Source organism: Nothobranchius furzeri, chromosome 6 (assembly GCF_043380555.1).
Source record: "Nothobranchius furzeri strain GRZ-AD chromosome 6, NfurGRZ-RIMD1, whole genome shotgun sequence".
NCBI classification, from domain to species: domain Eukaryota; kingdom Metazoa; phylum Chordata; class Actinopteri; order Cyprinodontiformes; family Nothobranchiidae; genus Nothobranchius; species Nothobranchius furzeri.
In genome coordinates this window covers 19,380,021-19,399,004 of record NC_091746.1, presented here as the reverse complement: position 1 = coordinate 19,399,004, position 18,984 = coordinate 19,380,021, and the positions used below count along the sequence as shown (strand labels likewise).

At 40.5% G+C, this 18,984-nt stretch overlaps 1 protein-coding gene across 1 annotated transcript in view; it reads left to right on the top strand.

The window, feature by feature from the left end:
- The first annotated feature begins 1,903 nt into the window (after positions 1-1,903).
- LOC139070481 (uncharacterized) overlaps positions 1,904-18,984 on the top strand; it is a 50,077-nt gene continuing 32,996 nt past the window's right edge. The window contains exons 1-6 of the mRNA XM_070552786.1: positions 1,904-2,404; positions 2,483-2,702; positions 2,809-3,020; positions 3,119-3,266; positions 3,345-3,454; positions 3,847-4,129. Coding sequence (XP_070408887.1) covers positions 2,225-2,404; positions 2,483-2,702; positions 2,809-3,020; positions 3,119-3,266; positions 3,345-3,454; positions 3,847-4,129 — 1,153 coding nt within the window. The 5' untranslated portion in view covers positions 1,904-2,224. The remainder of the gene's footprint in view (positions 2,405-2,482; positions 2,703-2,808; positions 3,021-3,118; positions 3,267-3,344; positions 3,455-3,846; positions 4,130-18,984) is intronic.

The window sequence follows — 18,984 nt, the reverse complement described above, 5'->3', positions numbered from 1 at the left end:
ATATTGTAACTCAGCCTACAATATTTTACAAAAATGAACTTCAGTAGACACAATTTGAAAAAAAAAAGCTGACAACACAACAAATAAGTCAAATAAATAAATATGGAGGAACCATAACAGCATCAGTAAACATCATGTCTGAGCTCTGTGTGTAATATTCATATTCATAGTGATGTTCACTTTGACGCCTAAGTTCGCCTAAAATATTTTAATATAAATAAATGTGTATTTCTGTGTCTGTTTTTGTGTATTACGATGTACATTGATTTTACTTCAGTATGCCTGTAAGAAATTGACAGAAAAGTGACAACAAACAAGTGATGAGGTAAAGGATAAACCATCTGAAACAAGCTTCAGTGTTAGAAAGCTTCATTTGGAAGATATTCATAAATCACACACACACACAAAGTACATTACCTGATTCTGACGTGGTGTTTGAACATCCGATTGGTCTTTGTCCATCAAATTCCGACTTTCCTGTCGCTCCTGCTCCAACACAACCGACGTTTGTGGGAAATCTGGTGTTTCTGCTTCAATTGGTCTTGTTTCGGTAGTACAGTCGGCAAAAATAGCTGTACCAAAATGTTCACTTCTTAACAGATTTGCATCGAATGAAGCTGAGAGACAACCTGTGGGAGGTTTCCCAGCGGCGAAATATTGTGAATGTGTCCGTCTGAGATGGTAGTAGAAAGAGTTGAAAACGCGGTATTCCTCAGCGCATCCATCGACTCCACAAATGACACGGAAATCCGGACTGCGACTGTGTGCAGTATTAATGTGACTTAAAAGTGACTTCAGCGTTAATGCAACAAAAACAAAGCAAATAACGCACCTCCAGCAGGCCATTGTATAACTACAAAGTCACGCATAAAATGTTGGTTTATAGTCAAGTTCAAAAGCTACTCTTTAGCTACTTCACCTTTGAGCCGGAAGTGGAACTTCTACCGCGCTAGTTTGGAACATACCAACTTGATGGGGTTTTTATCCTAACTATGTAACAAAATAAAACTGCCCCAAAAAAGACACTGAAATGAAATCCATAAGACAAGTTATTTAATAGAATAAGAGATTTAAATATACTAACTTTTATCATGAATGTACAAATTACTAAAATTTATGTAGAAGCAAAAATTTAGATTTTCACCCCCTTCTTGTTCCGTGTTAGTTGTTACCCAACTCCATTTTATTTGCATGCGGGCGATGTTCGTTACAGTGGCAAGAAAAAACTGTATGAGAACAAACACTTCATGAATAGAGAGAGGTAAGCAATTTTAAAATGTGATATATAAGCAAGAGAGAGTTAAGCAATTTTAAAATGTTATATATAAGCAGTGTTCAGCCTAATTGTTGTTTTCAACTCAAGCGGACAGAATAGATTTTTATTTGGGCGGGAATGTCTAACGGAGCATGCTAACAAATGCTAGCGTTAGCTTAGCATCCCTGGCACGAGTTTTAGAGAACGATTATTAAATAAATTAGCAAGTCTCCTTTTCCCATTTTACAGCTAAACAGCGGAGCATGTCTGCTGGACATTCATCTTAATCATCCTCCTGAAAAAATCTTTTGTTATTTTTATATTAATTAGATTTATTAAAGTGGGCTCAATAGTTTTATTCAGGAATCAAAAAATTTAATCAAATGACAAAATATATTTGTTTTGCAGGTGATTGAGCTATGGAGAAGCTGGATCACGTAACAGTATCTATCCTTACAGGTTAGATTTCATATTACATGTGTGTGTGTGTGTGTGTGTGTGTGTGTGTGTGTGGTTAACTGGCATTTGTCTTTTTGTTAGCTGCATGCATTGACGAGCCCATGCTCTCAACTTTGAGCTGCGAGGATCTGAGGGACCTGTTTCCTGGGCCTGAACACTTTCTCACTAGAAAGCGTGTGTGGTCAGTAATTCACCCTGAGGTATTGTGTAAAACTATTTATTTCAGCAAATCTCTAGAAAGTGTGCTTTTATTTTTGCATTACTTGAAACTTTTCTTTTCTCACCTTATACCAGGAAGACCGTCCTGTAACACAGACCCCTGAAACATATTCTTCACCCAGGGTAGTTCCAACAGCCAGGCCTCAAAGTCCTGATGCTAAAAAAAGCCAGCAGAAGACCTTGCAGCTCCCCAGTCCTCCGGAATATGTAGTGTACACAGACAGTGAGTTGGAGCAATGCAGAAAGAGTTACTATGATTTGGCCCATGTTAGCCGGGAACATGAATGTGTCATGTCCAAAGAACTGAGATGCAGACTAGTGAGAAATACAATCACAAGTATGGTGTCCCTTTTGAGAGCAAGCGAAGGCCAAATGGAGCGATACCCCTCTAAGAACGAAATCACTGCAATGGCTAAAATAATCGTGGAATATTATCCTATGCTAAAGGATAATGATGCAAGCGTGAAACACGTAAGTTCGTCTATTTGTCTCCTCCATGAATCATTTTGTTTTGTTTAGTAAGCATGAAATATATGCATTTGTCACCAGGAGAGCATCAACGCAAAGTTACTAAAAAGGCTGCAAAATATTAAAACTCCTGTAAAAAAGCAACGGCCAACACCAGACAGGGGCCGGCCAAAGAGAAGACTCACTGACCTCTCTCCAACTGATAAAGAAGCTGATGATGAAGATGTTGATTGCAGTTCTTCCAGTGGTGCATCTAATCTGCTGTTATCACCTGCAAGCAGTTCTGATGCTTCCACTTCATGTGAGTACATACATGTAATTTTTTAAAATGTTTATCGACACACAAGCCATATAGCCATTGTTATGTATAAGTCTATAAAATGCTCTTGTACTTCTCCCCATTTTAGCTGGCAGGGTTAGTCCGCAAATACAAGCAAGACTTTACAGAACATTACAAGAAATGTGCAAGAAGCCGAAACCAAACCAAGAAGATGTGTCCCAGTTATTAGACCTCGAGTTTGACTCCAGAAGAGCCTTCATTGACTCAGACTCCTTGAAAGAGGAGAACAGAGCTTCCCACATCTTGGATGCATATCCATGCTTTAAAGAACTGCATCATGTACGCTATTGGGAGAGTTCATAATTGGAATCAAATTAGAAATGTATTTTCTCTGTTATTTGAGTTTTTTTATTTTTTATCTGTGTTTAATATTGTAGGTGTTGGGTGAGCTGCGCATAATTTTGGATCCACACAACAACAAGTTCATCAGTCAAATCAAACAAAGATGGCAAGAATTTTGCTCCAGGGTGGAATTCTATGGCGTGTCAAAGAAGGCAATGAATCCACCAATGACTATGGACAAAAGTAAGCATAAAAATTTGAATACAAAGTTCTCATCCTTTTAAATGTAAGTTTATGCAGGTTTGTTTTTGCTGTGTACAGCTGAAGCCCATCTTGCATTGATGAAGGCTCTTCCAACACTCTTTCCCTCACCTGCCCATCCACCCAAAAAGATGGGGACTGCTTCTGATGCATTTCTACATGTCCTGAAGGTTTGTTTTGTGTAATTTGCTTTATAAAGATATACTACAGACTCACTACAACAAAATGAAGGAGGGGTAATGCTAAATCAAGTTTTTATAGCATTGTTTTCTAAAATAAAACATCCATGGAGTAGTTTAAAGTCACTCATGCATGTGACTTTCACCGGGACTATTCTTTAGGTAGCTTTTTTTCAAGCTCTTCCATTTTTTTTCCTCAATGCTTCTCCTGCTGTTCGAAGTGACCAGAAAAACATTATAAGTGTTGCCTGCTATTTCTAGGGACTTATGGCCAGACACAGATAAACCATGAGTTAAAACACAAAAAGTGTGTAATCAACAAAGAAAAGGGTTAAATGTTTTTGAGGTTATGACTAAAAATGTGTGCCATGTCTGTCTTGCAGCCTACAGAAGATCCAGATGCAGTCCTCCAGAAACGAAGCTTGTCATGTCCAGTGGTGATGTTCGATGGATGCAAGTGTGTTATTGCTGTTGGGAATTTGCCAGTTACAACATTTGACAAAGAAAAACTTGGTGAGGCTATGATTTATGTGATGGCATACTTTTATACACTCCATCTGACTTATCCCAAATGCGTGGCAACCCTACTGTCTGTCATTCAGACAGAAGTTTATCGCGTCATACCCGTGTCAAAACCCGTGCACGCGCATTGGGTCCACAGCGCGCGTGTGAATGGGACTCGCGAGCGAAAATATACATGGCAGCGCGCGTGTGAACGGGACTCGCGAGCGGAAATATACATGGCGAGAGGTCATTTGTGCACTGAGAGGGAGCAAACTGTGTCTGTGAGCGCACAAGGATGTGCACAAGTGACAAACCTGCGTGCGCGCGTTGTCAACGAGCACACGGCAGAGGAAAACGTGCGCGCGCGGCAGCCTCTGTGCGCGCTCGGCAGCCTCTCTGCGCGCTCGGTTTCTGACTCCTGCTCGCTCGGCTGTAAGGGTTTTGGCACTCTGGAGGCGTGGCCTGTGGCAGATTTTCTCTGTCCTCTGATTGGTTAGTGTACCCCGCACTTTACCCTCTACCTATCTATATAAAAAAGTCTGCTGGTAAAGTAGTTGCTGGCATAGCTCAGTTGGAAGAGCGGGTGACTCTCGCCCCGGAGGATCCAGGTTCGAGGCCGGGCAAGGATAATGCAGTAGATGTCATGTTAATTTTTCTTAGTTTCAGGTATTTTACAGTTGTGACCGTTCAACTGTCATTAAACGTCCGAATGTTTGCTGGGCAGTGTTTTAAAAAGTGCACATAAGCTAGATGGTTTTAACCATAGAAAATTACATTTTTTGTGATACTGGAAAAATACATACTGAAATAAAACTACTGATTGAAAACTTTATGACTGTGGTTGTACAATATATGACTCACTAATACACTGCAAACTCCCTTAGAGTGGGGCTTCCAGAGAGAGAGAGAGAGAGAGAGAGAGACAGAGAGAGAAAAGTTCTTGCCTCATTAATGAATTGTTTATTTTTTTCAGTATTTAATTGACAAATTATCCTTTCAAATAATTAATTGATGAGTTACATAATTGTCCATTTAGAATTGTTGAATGGACTGAGTCAAGTTTGGTGCACTTTATATATTTCAAAACATGTTTTTTTTTATTTTAATGATGCATATAAATAATTTAAATGTTAATTTAATGAAATATTTCTATTTTTTCATTACCTCACCCTTGTTTTGACAAAAACGGGACCTTGCTGGATAATATCATGGAGAAACTATTTGTTCACAGTACATGGCTCCGTAAGGATCTGTGTACCAAAGGAGGAGATACTCAGAAATCTGTCTGCAGATTGTTACAACCCAGACTGGAAGTGGCGGGCTGTAATAAGAAAGGAGACCAAACAGAGCAGTGGGGGTTCAACAACTGATTTATTTAACAAAAGTAAGGATTTACTAAAGCAAGTTAGTGAACAGAAAATGGCCATCTCAAGGTTTTACTCGGATGTCCCTCAGCAGGGTGCAGCACTGTTGAAGGTCATCTGAATGAAAGCTTGATATGCAGTTTCTTTATGAAAGTGTGTAAATATACAGTGTGGTTGCCGTACATATGTTGAGGTTCTCAGACATCAGGCTTCTTTGCCCAGGCCTTCACTAGTGGGCTATTTTAAAAGTTGGTAAGGAGAAAAACCACAGCATATAGCTGATTGTTTACAAATGCAAGGAGGGGAATAACAATCAAAATGCTTGTGTTCTTGGACCAGATGAATGGAGCGCTCCACATGCACTCAGAGATGTTATGGCTTCTGTTTCTATAACTTTACATGCAGACATTTGAGGTTTGCCAGAAAGGAAAGCTGGCCTGTACACTTTGCAGGGCACAATGTCATCAATGAAGAAACCCCTGTCTACCAAGATGACCATCTCTAGTTGTAGCATTTTCATCACACCAGATTCCCAGGTTGGTCGCTGATAGTTCCAGCATACAGTGCTGAGACAAAGGTCACTGGCCTATGTGGCACAATCCAAATGAGCCTCTTCAGAGTGCAGTTGAACTTGAGGAAAATATATGACTCTGGAAGAGAGGGGAATATGGCCATTGACACCTCAGATCAGTGCAGTCAAGAATTACTGGTGTTTGGGTAGTCCTGAACGTGTTGTGATGCCCCCACCGTCTCATTGGGTTTTCATTTGTGTTTAATTGTGTTTTTCTTCTGTTGTAGGCAGCTGGTTAAGCAGCCTTGGAGGCACCTGGGCTCAGGGTGTGGTGCTGCCTACAAAGCCTACTGTTTTTCTGCTTTCACTGGGTCTCTCCTGTGTGGTGGAGAGTCCTCACTGGCCATTTTCTGTTCACTAACTTGCTTTAGTAAATCCTTACTTTTGTTAAATAAATCAGTTGTTGAACCCCCACTCCTCTGTTTGGTCTCCTTTCTTATTACAGCCCACCACTTCCAGTCTGGGTTGTAACAATCTGCAGACAGATTTCTGAGTATCTCCTCCTTTGGTACACAGATCCTCACTGAGCCATGTACTGTGAACAAATAGTTTCTCCATGATATTATCCAGCAAGGTCCCGTTTTTGTCAAAACAAGGGTGAGGTAATGAAAAAATAGAAATATTTCATTAAATTAACATTTAAATTATTTATATGCATCATTAAAATAAAAAAAAACATGTTTTGAAATATATAAAGTGCACCAAACTTGACTCAGTCCATTCAACAATTCTAAATGGACAATTATGTAACTCATCAATTAATTATTTGAAAGGATAATTTGTCAATTAAATACTGAAAAAAATAAACAATTCATTAATGAGGCAAGAACTTTTCTCTCTCTGTCTCTCTCTCTCTCTCTCTCTCTCTCTCTCTGGAAGCCCCACTCTAAGGGAGTTTGCAGTGTATTAGTGAGTCATATATTGTACAACCACAGTCATAAAGTTTTCAATCAGTAGTTTTATTTCAGTATGTATTTTTCCAGTATCACAAAAAATGTAATTTTCTATGGTTAAAACCATCTAGCTTATGTGCACTCTTTAAAACACTGCCCAGCAAACATTCGGACGTTTAATGACAGTTGAACGGTCACAACTGTAAAATACCTGAAATTAAGAAAAATTAACATGACATCTACTGCATTTTCCTTGCCCGGCCTCGAACCCGGATTCTCCGGGGCGAGAGTCACCCGCTCTCCCAACTGAGCTATGCCAGCAACTGCTTGAATAGCAGACTTTTTTGTATAGATAGGTAGAGGGTAAAGTGCGGGGTACACTAACCAATCAGAGGACAGAGAAGATCTGCCACAGGCCACGCCTCCAGAGTGCCAAAACCCTTACAGCCGAGCGAGCAGGAGTCAGAAACCGAGCGCGCAGAGAGGCTGCCGAGCGCGCACAGAGGCTGCCGCGCGCGCACGTTTTCCTCTGCCGTGTGCTCGTTGACAACGCGCGCACGCAGGTTTGTCACTTGTGCACATCCTTGTGCGCTCACAGACACAGTTTGCTCCCTCTCAGTGCACAAATGACCTCTCGCCATGTATATTTCCGCTCGCGAGTCCCGTTCACACGCGCGCTGTGGACCCAATGCGCGTGCACGGGTTGTGGCACGCTTTAAACGCCATAGAAGTTCTCCAGGATGCTATTCATGAGCGTGACACTACATCATATTACAAAAAAGCCCTGGCCGAATGGTACGCATTTATTGGAAAGTAGTTGTACATTTAGTGAGATTATGGGGTACAGTTACTGATGGAACTGTAATTTAAAGAGCTGCACAGACCAGAGATCCCCCCTTTTCTTTCACTTAGTTACTTACATTCAATGTATTTTATATTCATTATTGTGCCTTTTACTATAACATTCCAGGTTCAGTCGGTCAGACAATAGGATTATGTTGAAATCCTCATGTTTAATCCACCATCATCTATGGCCTGCAGATGGTTACTGAAATATCTCATGTCTCTGACCAAATGAACCTTGAAAGTTATACTAAAAACCTGTTGATTTATGCTTGTGATATTGTTCATGTTGTTTCTATTATAACATTGGTTTTGGTTTTATGTTGAGGACAACACAGAACTCTTCATCATGTTCTCTCATAAAAGTGCAGCATTTTTGTTCATGTTTGCATATTTCAGTAATTCTCTACACTACATTTAGTTTGATCTCAGTAGAAACAAAAGTTGACATGTTTAAACAGGTTTAACCCTCCCACTGTCCTAATGGGTGTGGCCCCACGAGGAAAGTAGATCATTGAGCAGTGTGGATGGTTTATCCCTTGGGTCCATGTGGCAGGGGTGAGGAGTGAGCACCACCTCACCCCTGCCACATGGACCCAAGGGATAAACCATCCACACTGCTCAATGATCTACTTTCCTCGTGGGGCCACACCCATTAGGACAGTGGGAGGGTTATAAGGAAATTGTCAGACCTGTACAAGGCACATTTTCATTTGCATACCTGTGTGTAATTGTTAAAGTGGAGAAATAAAAGTTTGACACTTGCTCCGTTTCAGTTTTATTATATTTAGTCCATAATGAGAAATATAATCTTATAGCTCTACTTTTAGGATTTATTTGCTAAATTTAAGGGTAAAAAGCAGGAAAAAATTATTAAATTTACTAGTTTTTAGATTATTTGCCTTATTTGTTCCTTAGAGTAAGTGTTTTATGCTTATTTGCAGATTTAACTTCCACAGTTTTTTGCTTAGAACAACTGGTAACAGCTTATTTTAAGATTCTATTGTAATTTTCATTGCCTGAAATAGGCATGTAAGGCTTATTTCAAGATTTAATTGTCTTGTGTGTTGCCTAGAATAAGTGTAAAACACTTACTTTTAGCTTTGTTTAAGTCTAGATATTATTCTTATTTCAAGAAATCTTACCAAGAAAAATTCACTCACTGCACTGGCAGATAATTTAACTTGTTTTTAGTTATTATTGACTTTAAAAAAGTGTATTTGTCTAGTATTAAGCAGGTTGGTTTTTGCAGTGTAGTCCAGTTACAAATTTGTGGGCTTATAACTTGGCTTCTGAATGTCCTAGAGAGATCAGGTTTGTTTTAGTGTACTCCAATCAACAGCCCCTACAACCTCAAAAAGGAATGGAGTCATTAGCTCTTATGGTTTGTAAATGGCACCCAGAATGATGTTGCACGAAGCACAATTTCACTTCATTCTGGGTCCATTTGTGTGAAAACAAGGTCCAATCAGGCTGAAACGCTATAAGAAGGTAGAATCTATTGAGTTGTAAGTGATCTGAACGTTTCAAGATGATCGAACATTCCTATAGGGGGTAAAACCATGTCCCAAAGGTCACCGGGCCTGGTGTCACTTTAAAGAAGTAGTCCAGTTACATCTTTGTGGGCTTATAACTTGGCTTCTGAATGTCCCAGAGAGGTTAGGTTTGTTTTAGTGTACTCCAATTAACAGCCCCCATTACCCCAAAAAGGAATGGAGTCATTAGCACTTATGGTTTGTAAATGGCACCCAGAATTATGTTGCACGAAGCACTATTTCACATCATTCTGGGTCCATTTGTGTGAAAACAAGGTCCAATTAGGCTGAAACGTTACAGGAAGGTAGAATCTATTGAGTTGCAAGTGATCTGAACGTTTCATGATGATAGCACTTTCCTAAGGGGGTCAAACCATGTCCCGGAGGTCACCGGATCTGGTGTCAATTTAAAGAAGTAGTCCAGTTACACATGTGTGGGCTTATAACTTGGCTTTTGAATGTCCTAAAGAGATCAAGTTTATTTTAGTGTACTCCAATCAACAGCCCCTACAACCACAAAAAGGAATGGAGTCATTAGCACTTATGGTTTGTAAATGGCACCCAGAATTATGTTGCACGAAGCACTGTTTCACATCATTCTGGGTCCATTTGTGTGAAAACAAGGTCCAATCAGGCTGAAACGTTACATGAAGGTAGAATCTATTGAGTTGTAAGTGGTCTGAACGTTTCATGATGATAGCACTTTCCTAAGGGGGTCAAACCATGTCCCAAAGGTCACCGGATCTGGTGTCTAAAGAAGTAGTCCAGTTACAAATTTGTGGGCTTATAACTTGGCTTCAGAATGTCCTAGAGAGATCAGAATTGTTTTAGTATACTCCAATCAACAGCCCCTACAACCACAAAAAGGAATGGAGTCATTAGACTTATGGTTTTTAAATGGCACCCAGAATTATGTTGCACGAAGCACAATTTCACATCATTCTGGGTTCATTTGTGTGAAAACAAGGTCCAATCAGGCTGAAACGTTACAGGAAGGTAGAATCTATTGCGTTGTAAGTGATCTGAACGTTTCATGATGATAGCACTTTCCTAAGGGGGTCAAACCATGTCCCAAAGGTCACCGGATCTGGTGTCAATTTAAAGAAGTAGTCCAGTTACACATTTGTGGGCTTAAACCTTGGCTTCTGAATGTCCTAGAGCGATCAGGTTTGTTTTAGTGTACTCCATTCAACAGCCCCTACAACCACAAAAAGGAATGGAGACATTAGCACTTATGGTTTTTAAATGGCACCCAGAATTATGTTGCACGAAGCACAATTTCACATCATTCTGGGTTCATTTGTGTAAAAACAAGGTCCAACCAGGCTGAAACAATACAGGAAGGTAGAATCTATTGAGTTGTAAGTGATCTGAACGTTTCAAGATGATCGCACATTCCTATAGGGGGTCAAACCATGTCCCAAATGTCACCGGGCCTGGTGTCACTTTAAAGAAGTAGTCCAGTTACACCTTTGTGGGCTTATAACTTGGCTTCTGAATGTCCTAGAGAGGTTAGGTTTGTTTTAGTGTACTCCAATCAAAAGCCCCTACAACCGCAAAAAGGAATGGAGTCATTAGCACTTATGGTTTGTAAATGGCACCCAGAATTACGTTGCACGAAGCACAATTTCACATCATTCTGGGTTCATTTGTATGAAAACAAGGTCCAATCAGGCTGAAATGTTACAGGAAGGTAGAATCTATTGAGTTGTAAGTGATCTGAACGTTTCATAATGATAGCACTTTCCTAAGGGGGTCAAACCATGTCCCAAAGGTCACCGGATCTAGTGTCAATTTAAAGAAGTAGTTCAGTTACACATTTGTGGGCTTATAACTTGGCTTCTGAATGTCCTAGAGAGATCAGGTTTGTTTTAGTGTACTCCAATCAACAGCCCCTACAACCACAAAAAGGAATGGAGTCATTAGCACTTATGGTTTGTAAATGGCACCCAGAATTATGTTGCACGAAGCACAATTTCACATCATTCTGGGTCCATTTGTGTGAAAACAAGGTCCAGTCAGGCTGAAACATTACAGGAAGGTAGAATCTATTAAGTTGTAAGTGATCTGAACGTTTCATGATGATAGCACTTCCCTAAGGGGGTCAAACCATGTCCCAAAGGTCACTGGATCTGGTGTCTAAAGAAGTAGTCCAGTTACACATTTGTGGGCTTATAACTTGGCTTCTGAATGTCCTAGAGAGATCAGGTTTGTTTTAGTATACTCCAATCACAGCCCCTACAACCACAAAAAGGAATGGAGTCATTAGCACTTATGGTTTTTAAATGGCACCCAGAATTATGTTGCACGAAGCACAATTTCACATAATTCTGGGTTCATTTGTGTGAAAACAAGGTCCAATCAGGCTGAAACGTTACAGGAAGGTAGAATCTATTGAGTTGTAAGTGATCTGAACGTTTCATGATGATAGCACTTTCCTAAGGGGGTCAAACCATGTCCCAAATGTCACCGGATCTGGTGTCAATTTAAAGTAGTAGTCCAGTTACACATTTGTGGGCTTATAACTTGGCTTCTGAATGTCCTAGAGAGGTCAGGTTTGTTTTAATGTACTCCAATCAACAGCCCCTACAACCACAAAAAGGAATGGAGTCATTAGCACTTATGGTTTGTAAATGGCACCCAGAATTATGTTGCACGAAGCACAATTTCACATCATTCTGGGTTCATTTGTGTGAAAACAAGGTCCAATCAGGCAGAAACGTTACAGGAAGGTAGAATCTATTGAGTTGTAAGTGATCTGAACGTTTCATGATGATAGCACTTTCCTAAGGGGGTCAAACCATGTCGCAAAGGTCACCGGATCTGGTGTCACTTTAAAGAAGTAGTCCAGTTACACATTTGTGGGCTTATAACTTGGCTTCTGAATGTCCTAGAGAGATCAGGTTTGTTTTAGTGTACTCCAATCAACAGCCCCTACAACCACAAAAAGGAATGGAGTCATTAGCACTTATGGTTTGTAAATGGCACCCAGAATTATATTGCACGAAGCACAATTTCACATCATTCTGGGTCCATTTGTGTGAAAACAAGGTCCAATCAGGCTGAAACGTTACAAGAAGGTAGAATCTATTGAGTTGTATGTGATCTGAATGTTTCATGATGATAGCACTTCCTAAGGGGGTCAAACCATGTCCCAAAGGTCACTGGATCTGGTGTCAATTTAAAGAAGTAGTCCAGTTACACATTTGTGGGCTTATAAATTGGCTTCTGAATGTCCTAGAGAGATCAGGTTTGTTTTAGTGTACTGCAATAAACAGCCCCTACAACCAAAAAAAGGCATGGAGTCATTAGCACTTATGGTTTGTAAATGGCACCCAGAATTATGTTGCACGAAGCACAATTTCACTTCATTCTGGGTCCATTTGTGTGAAAACAAGGTCCAATCAGGCTGAAACGCTATAAGAAGGTAGAATCTATTGAGTTGTAAGTGCTCTAAACGTTTCAAGATGATCGAACATTCCTATAGGGGGTAAAACCATGTCCCAAAGGTCACCGGGCCTGGTGTCACTTTAAAGAAGTAGTCCAGTTACATCTTTGTGGGGTTATAACTTGGCTTCTGAATGTCCCAGAGAGGTTAGGTTTGTTTTAGTGTACTCCAATTAACAGCCCCCATTACCCCAAAAAGGAATGGAGTCATTAGCACTTATGGTTTGTAAATGGCACCCAGAATTATGTTGCACGAAGCACTATTTCACATCATTCTGGGTCCATTTGTGTGAAAACAAGGTCCAATCAGGCTGAAACGTTACAGGAAGGTAGAATCTATTGAGTTGCAAGTGATCTGAACGTTTCATAATGATAGCACTTTCCTAAGGGGGTCAAACCATGTCCCAAAGGTCACCGGATCTAGTGTCAATTTAAAGAAGTAGTTCAGTTACACATTTGTGGGCTTATAACTTGGCTTCTGAATGTCCTAGAGAGATCAGGTTTGTTTTAGTGTACTCCAATCAACAGCCCCTACAACCACAAAAAGGAATGGAGTCATTAGCACTTATGGTTTGTAAATGGCACCCAGAATTATGTTGCACGAAGCACAATTTCACATCATTCTGGGTCCATTTGTGTGAAAACAAGGTCCAGTCAGGCTGAAACATTACAGGAAGGTAGAATCTATTAAGTTGTAAGTGATCTGAACGTTTCATGATGATAGCACTTCCCTAAGGGGGTCAAACCATGTCCCAAAGGTCACTGGATCTGGTGTCTAAAGAAGTAGTCCAGTTACACATTTGTGGGCTTATAACTTGGCTTCTGAATGTCCTAGAGAGATCAGGTTTGTTTTAGTATACTCCAATCACAGCCCCTACAACCACAAAAAGGAATGGAGTCATTAGCACTTATGGTTTTTAAATGGCACCCAGAATTATGTTGCACGAAGCACAATTTCACATAATTCTGGGTTCATTTGTGTGAAAACAAGGTCCAATCAGGCTGAAACGTTACAGGAAGGTAGAATCTATTGAGTTGTAAGTGATCTGAACGTTTCATGATGATAGCACTTTCCTAAGGGGGTCAAACCATGTCCCAAATGTCACCGGATCTGGTGTCAATTTAAAGTAGTAGTCCAGTTACACATTTGTGGGCTTATAACTTGGCTTCTGAATGTCCCAGAGAGGTCAGGTTTGTTTTAATGTACTCCAATCAACAGCCCCTACAACCACAAAAAGGAATGGAGTCATTAGCACTTATGGTTTGTAAATGGCACCCAGAATTATGTTGCACGAAGCACAATTTCACATCATTCTGGGTTCATTTGTGTGAAAACAAGGTCCAATCAGGCAGAAACGTTACAGGAAGGTAGAATCTATTGAGTTGTAAGTGATCTGAACGTTTCATGATGATAGCACTTTCCTAAGGGGGTCAAACCATGTCGCAAAGGTCACCGGATCTGGTGTCACTTTAAAGAAGTAGTCCAGTTACACATTTGTGGGCTTATAACTTGGCTTCTGAATGTCCTAGAGAGATCAGGTTTGTTTTAGTGTACTCCAATCAACAGCCCCTACAACCACAAAAAGGAATGAAGTCATTAGCACTTATGGTTTGTAAATGGCACCCAGAATTATATTGCACGAAGCACAATTTCACATCATTCTGGGTCCATTTGTGTGAAAACAAGGTCCAATCAGGCTGAAACGTTACAAGAAGGTAGAATCTATTGAGTTGTAAGTGATCTGAATGTTTCATGATGAAAGCACTTCCTAAGGGGGTCAAACCATGTCCCAAAGGTCACTGGATCTGGTGTCAATTTAAAGAAGTAGTCCAGTTACACATTTGTGGGCTTATAAATTGGCTTCTGAATGTCCTAGAGAGATCAGGTTTGTTTTAGTGTACTGCAATAAACAGCCCCTACAACCAAAAAAAGGCATGGAGTCATTAGCACTTATGGTTTGTAAATGGCACCCAGAATTATGTTGCACGAAGCACAATTTCACTTCATTCTGGGTCCATTTGTGTGAAAACAAGGTCCAATCAGGCTGAAACGCTATAAGAAGGTAGAATCTATTGAGTTGTAAGTGCTCTAAACGTTTCAAGATGATCGAACATTCCTATAGGGGGTAAAACCATGTCCCAAAGGTCACCGGGCCTGGTGTCACTTTAAAGAAGTAGTCCAGTTACATCTTTGTGGGGTTATAACTTGGCTTCTGAATGTCCCAGAGAGGTTAGGTTTGTTTTAGTGTACTCCAATTAACAGCCCCCATTACCCCAAAAAGGAATGGAGTCATTAGCACTTATGGTTTGTAAATGGCACCCAGAATTATGTTGCACGAAGCACTATTTCACATCATTCTGGGTCCATTTGTGTGAAAACAAGGTCCAATCAGGCTGACACGTTACAGGAAGGTAGAATCTATTGAGTTGTAAGTGATCTGAACGTTTCATGATGATAGCACTTTCCTAAGGGGGTCAAACCATGTCCCAAAGGTCACCGGATCTGGTGTCAATTTAAAGAAGTAGTCCAGTTACACATGTGTGGGCTTATAACTTGGCTTTTGAATGTCCTAGAGAGATCAAGTTTATTTTAGTGTACTCCAATCAACAGCCCCTACAACCACAAAAAGGAATGGAGTCATTAGCACTTATGGTTTGTAAATGGCACCCAGAATTATGTTGCACGAAGCACTATTTCACATCATTCTGGGTCCATTTGTGTGAAAACAAGGTCCAATCAGGCTGAAACGTTACAGGAAGGTAGAATCTATTGAGTTGTAAGTGATCTGAAGGTTTCATGATGATAGCACTTTCCTAAGGGGGTCAAACCATGTCTCAAAGGTCACCGGATCTGGTGTCAATTTAAAGAAGTTGTCCAGTTACACATTTGTGGGCTTATAACTTGGCTTCTGAATGTCCTACAGCGATCAGGTTTGTTTCAGTGTACTCCAATCAACAGCCCCTACAACCACAAAAAGGAATGGAGTCATTAGCACTTATGGTTTTTAAATGGCACACAGAATTATGTTGCACGAAGCACAATTTCACATCATTCTGGGTTCATTTGTGTGAAAACAAGGTCCAATCAGGCTGAAACGTTACAGGAAAGTAGAATCTATTGAGTTGTAAGTGATCTGAACGTTTCATGATGATAGCACTTTCCTAAGGGGGTCAAACCATGTCCCAAAGGTCACCGGATCTGGTGTCTAAAGAAGTAGTCCAGTTACAAATTTGTGGGCTTATAACTTGGCTTCTGAATGTCCTAGAGAGATCAGGTTTGTTTTAGTGTACTCCAATCAACAGCCCCTACAACCTCAAAAAGGAATGGAGTCATTAGCTCTTATGGTTTGTAAATGGCACCCAGAATGATGTTGCACGAAGCACAATTTCACTTCATTCTGGGTCCATTGGTGTGAAAACAAGGTCCAATCAGGCTGAAACGCTATAAGAAGGTAGAATCTATTGAGTTGTAAGTGATCTGAACGTTTCAAGATGATCGAACATTCCTATAGGGGGTAAAACCATGTCCCAAAGGTCACCGGGCCTGGTGTCACTTTAAAGAAGTAGTCCAGTTACATCTTTGTGGGCTTATAACTTGGCTTCTGAATGTCCCAGAGAGGTTAGGTTTGTTTTAGTGTACTCCAATTAACAGCCCCCATTACCCCAAAAAGGAATGGAGTCATTAGCACTTATGGTTTGTAAATGGCACCCAGAATTATGTTGCACGAAGCACTATTTCACATCATTCTGGGTCCATTTGTGTGAAAACAAGGTCCAATCAGGCTGAAACGTTACAGGAAGGTAGAATCTATTGAGTTGCAAGTGATCTGAACGTTTCATGATGATAGCACTTTCCTAAGGGGGTCAAACCATGTCCCGGAGGTCACCGGATCTGGTGTCAATTTAAAGAAGTAGTCCAGTTACACATGTGTGGGCTTATAACTTGGCTTTTGAATGTCCTAGAGAGATCAAGTTTATTTTAGTGTACTCCAATCAACAGCCCCTATAACCACAAAAAGGAATGGAGTCATTAGCACTTATGGTTTGTAAATGGCACCCAGAATTATGTTGCACGAAGCACTGTTTCACATCATTCTGGGTCCATTTGTGTGAAAACAAGGTCCAATCAGGCTGAAACGTTACATGAAGGTAGAATCTATTGAGTTGTAAGTGGTCTGAACGTTTCATGATGATAGCACTTTCCTAAGGGGGTCAAACCATGTCTCAAAGGTCACCGGATCTGGTGTCAATTTAAAGAAGTTGTCCAGTTACACATTTGTGGGCTTATAACTTGGCTTCTGAATGTCCTAGAGCGATCAGGGTTGTTTTAGTGTACTCCAATCAACAGCCCCTACAACCACAAAAAGGAATGGAGACATTAGCACTTATGGTTTTTAAATGGCACCCAGAATTATGTTGCACGAAGCACAATTTCACATCATTCTGGGTTCATTTGTGTGAAAACAAGGTCCAATCAGGCTGACACGTTACAGGAAAGTAGAATCTATTGAGTTGTAAGTGATCTGAACGTTTCATGATGATAGCACTTTCCTAAGGGGGTCAAACCATGTCCCAAAGGTCACCGGATCTGGTGTCTAAAGAAGTAGTCCAGTTACAAATTTGTGGGCTTATAACTTGGCTTCAGAATGTCCTAGAGAGATCAGAATTGTTTTAGTATACTCCAATCAACAGCCCCTACAACCACAAAAAGGAATGGAGTCATTAGACTTATGGTTTTTAAATGGCACCCAGAATTATGTTGCACGAAGCACAATTTCACATCATTCTGGGTTCATTTGTGTGAAAACAAGGTCCAATCAGGCTGAAACGTTACAGGAAGGTAGAATCTATTGCGTTGTAAGTGATCTGAACGTTTCATGATGATAGCACTTTCCTAAGGGGGTCAAACCATGTCCCAAAGGTCACCGGATCTGGTGTCAATTTAAAGAAGTAGTCCAGTTACACATTTGTTGGCTTAAACCTTGGCTTCTGAATGTCCTAGAGCGATCAGGTTTGTTTTAGTGTACTCCATTCAACAGCCCCTACAACCACAAAAAGGAATGGAGACATTAGCACTTATGGTTTTTAAATGGCACCCAGAATTATGTTGCACGAAGCACAATTTCACATCATTCTGGGTTCATTTGTGTAAAAACAAGGTCCAATCAGGCTGAAACAATACAGGAAGGTAGAATCTATTGAGTTGTAAGTGATCTGAACGTTTCAAGATGATCGCACATTCCTATAGGGGGTCAAACCATGTCCCAAATGTCACCGGGCCTGGTGTCACTTTAAAGAAGTAGTCCAGTTACACCTTTGTGGGCTTATAACTTGGCTTCTGAATGTCCTAGAGAGGTTAGGTTTGTTTTAGTGTACTCCAATCAAAAGCCCCTACAACCACAAAAAGGAATGGAGTCATTAGCACTTATGGTTTGTAAATGGCACCCAGAATTACGTTGCACGAAGCACAATTTCACATCATTCTGGGTTCATTTGTATGAAAACAAGGTCCAATCAGGCTGAAATGTTACAGTAAGGTAGAATCTATTGAGTTGTAAGTGATCTGAACGTTTCATAATGATAGCACTTTCCTAAGGGGGTCAAACCATGTCCCAAAGGTCACCGGATCTAGTGTCAATTTAAAGAAGTAGTTCAGTTACACATTTGTGGGCTTATAACTTGGCTTCTGAATGTCCTAGAGAGATCAGGTTTGTTTTAGTGTACTCCAATCAACAGCCCCTACAACCACAAAAAGGAATGGAGTCATTAGCACTTATGGTTTGTAAATGGCACCCAGAATTATGTTGCACGAAGCACAATTTCACATCATTCTGGGTCCATTTGTGTGAAAACAAGGTCCAGTCAGGCTGAAACATTACAGGAAGGTAGAATCTATTAAGTTGTAAGTGATCTGAACGTTTCATGATGATAGCACTTCCCTAAGGGGGTCAAACCATGTCCCAAAGGTCACTGGATCTGGTGTCTAAAGAAGTAGTCCAGTTACACATTTGTGGGCTTATAACTTGGCTTCTGAATGTCCTAGAGAGATCAGGTTTGTTTTAGTATACTCCAATCACAGCCCCTACAACCACAAAAAGGAATGGAGTCATTAGCACTTATGGTTTTTAAATGGCACCCAGAATTATGTTGCACGAAGCACAATTTCACATAATTCTGGGTTCATTTGTGTGAAAACAAGGTCCAATCAGGCTGAAACGTTACAGGAAGGTAGAATCTATTGAGTTGTAAGTGATCTGAACGTTTCATGATGATAGCACTTTCCTAAGGGGGTCAAACCATGTCCCAAATGTCACCGGATCTGGTGTCAATTTAAAGTAGTAGTCCAGTTACACATTTGTGGGCT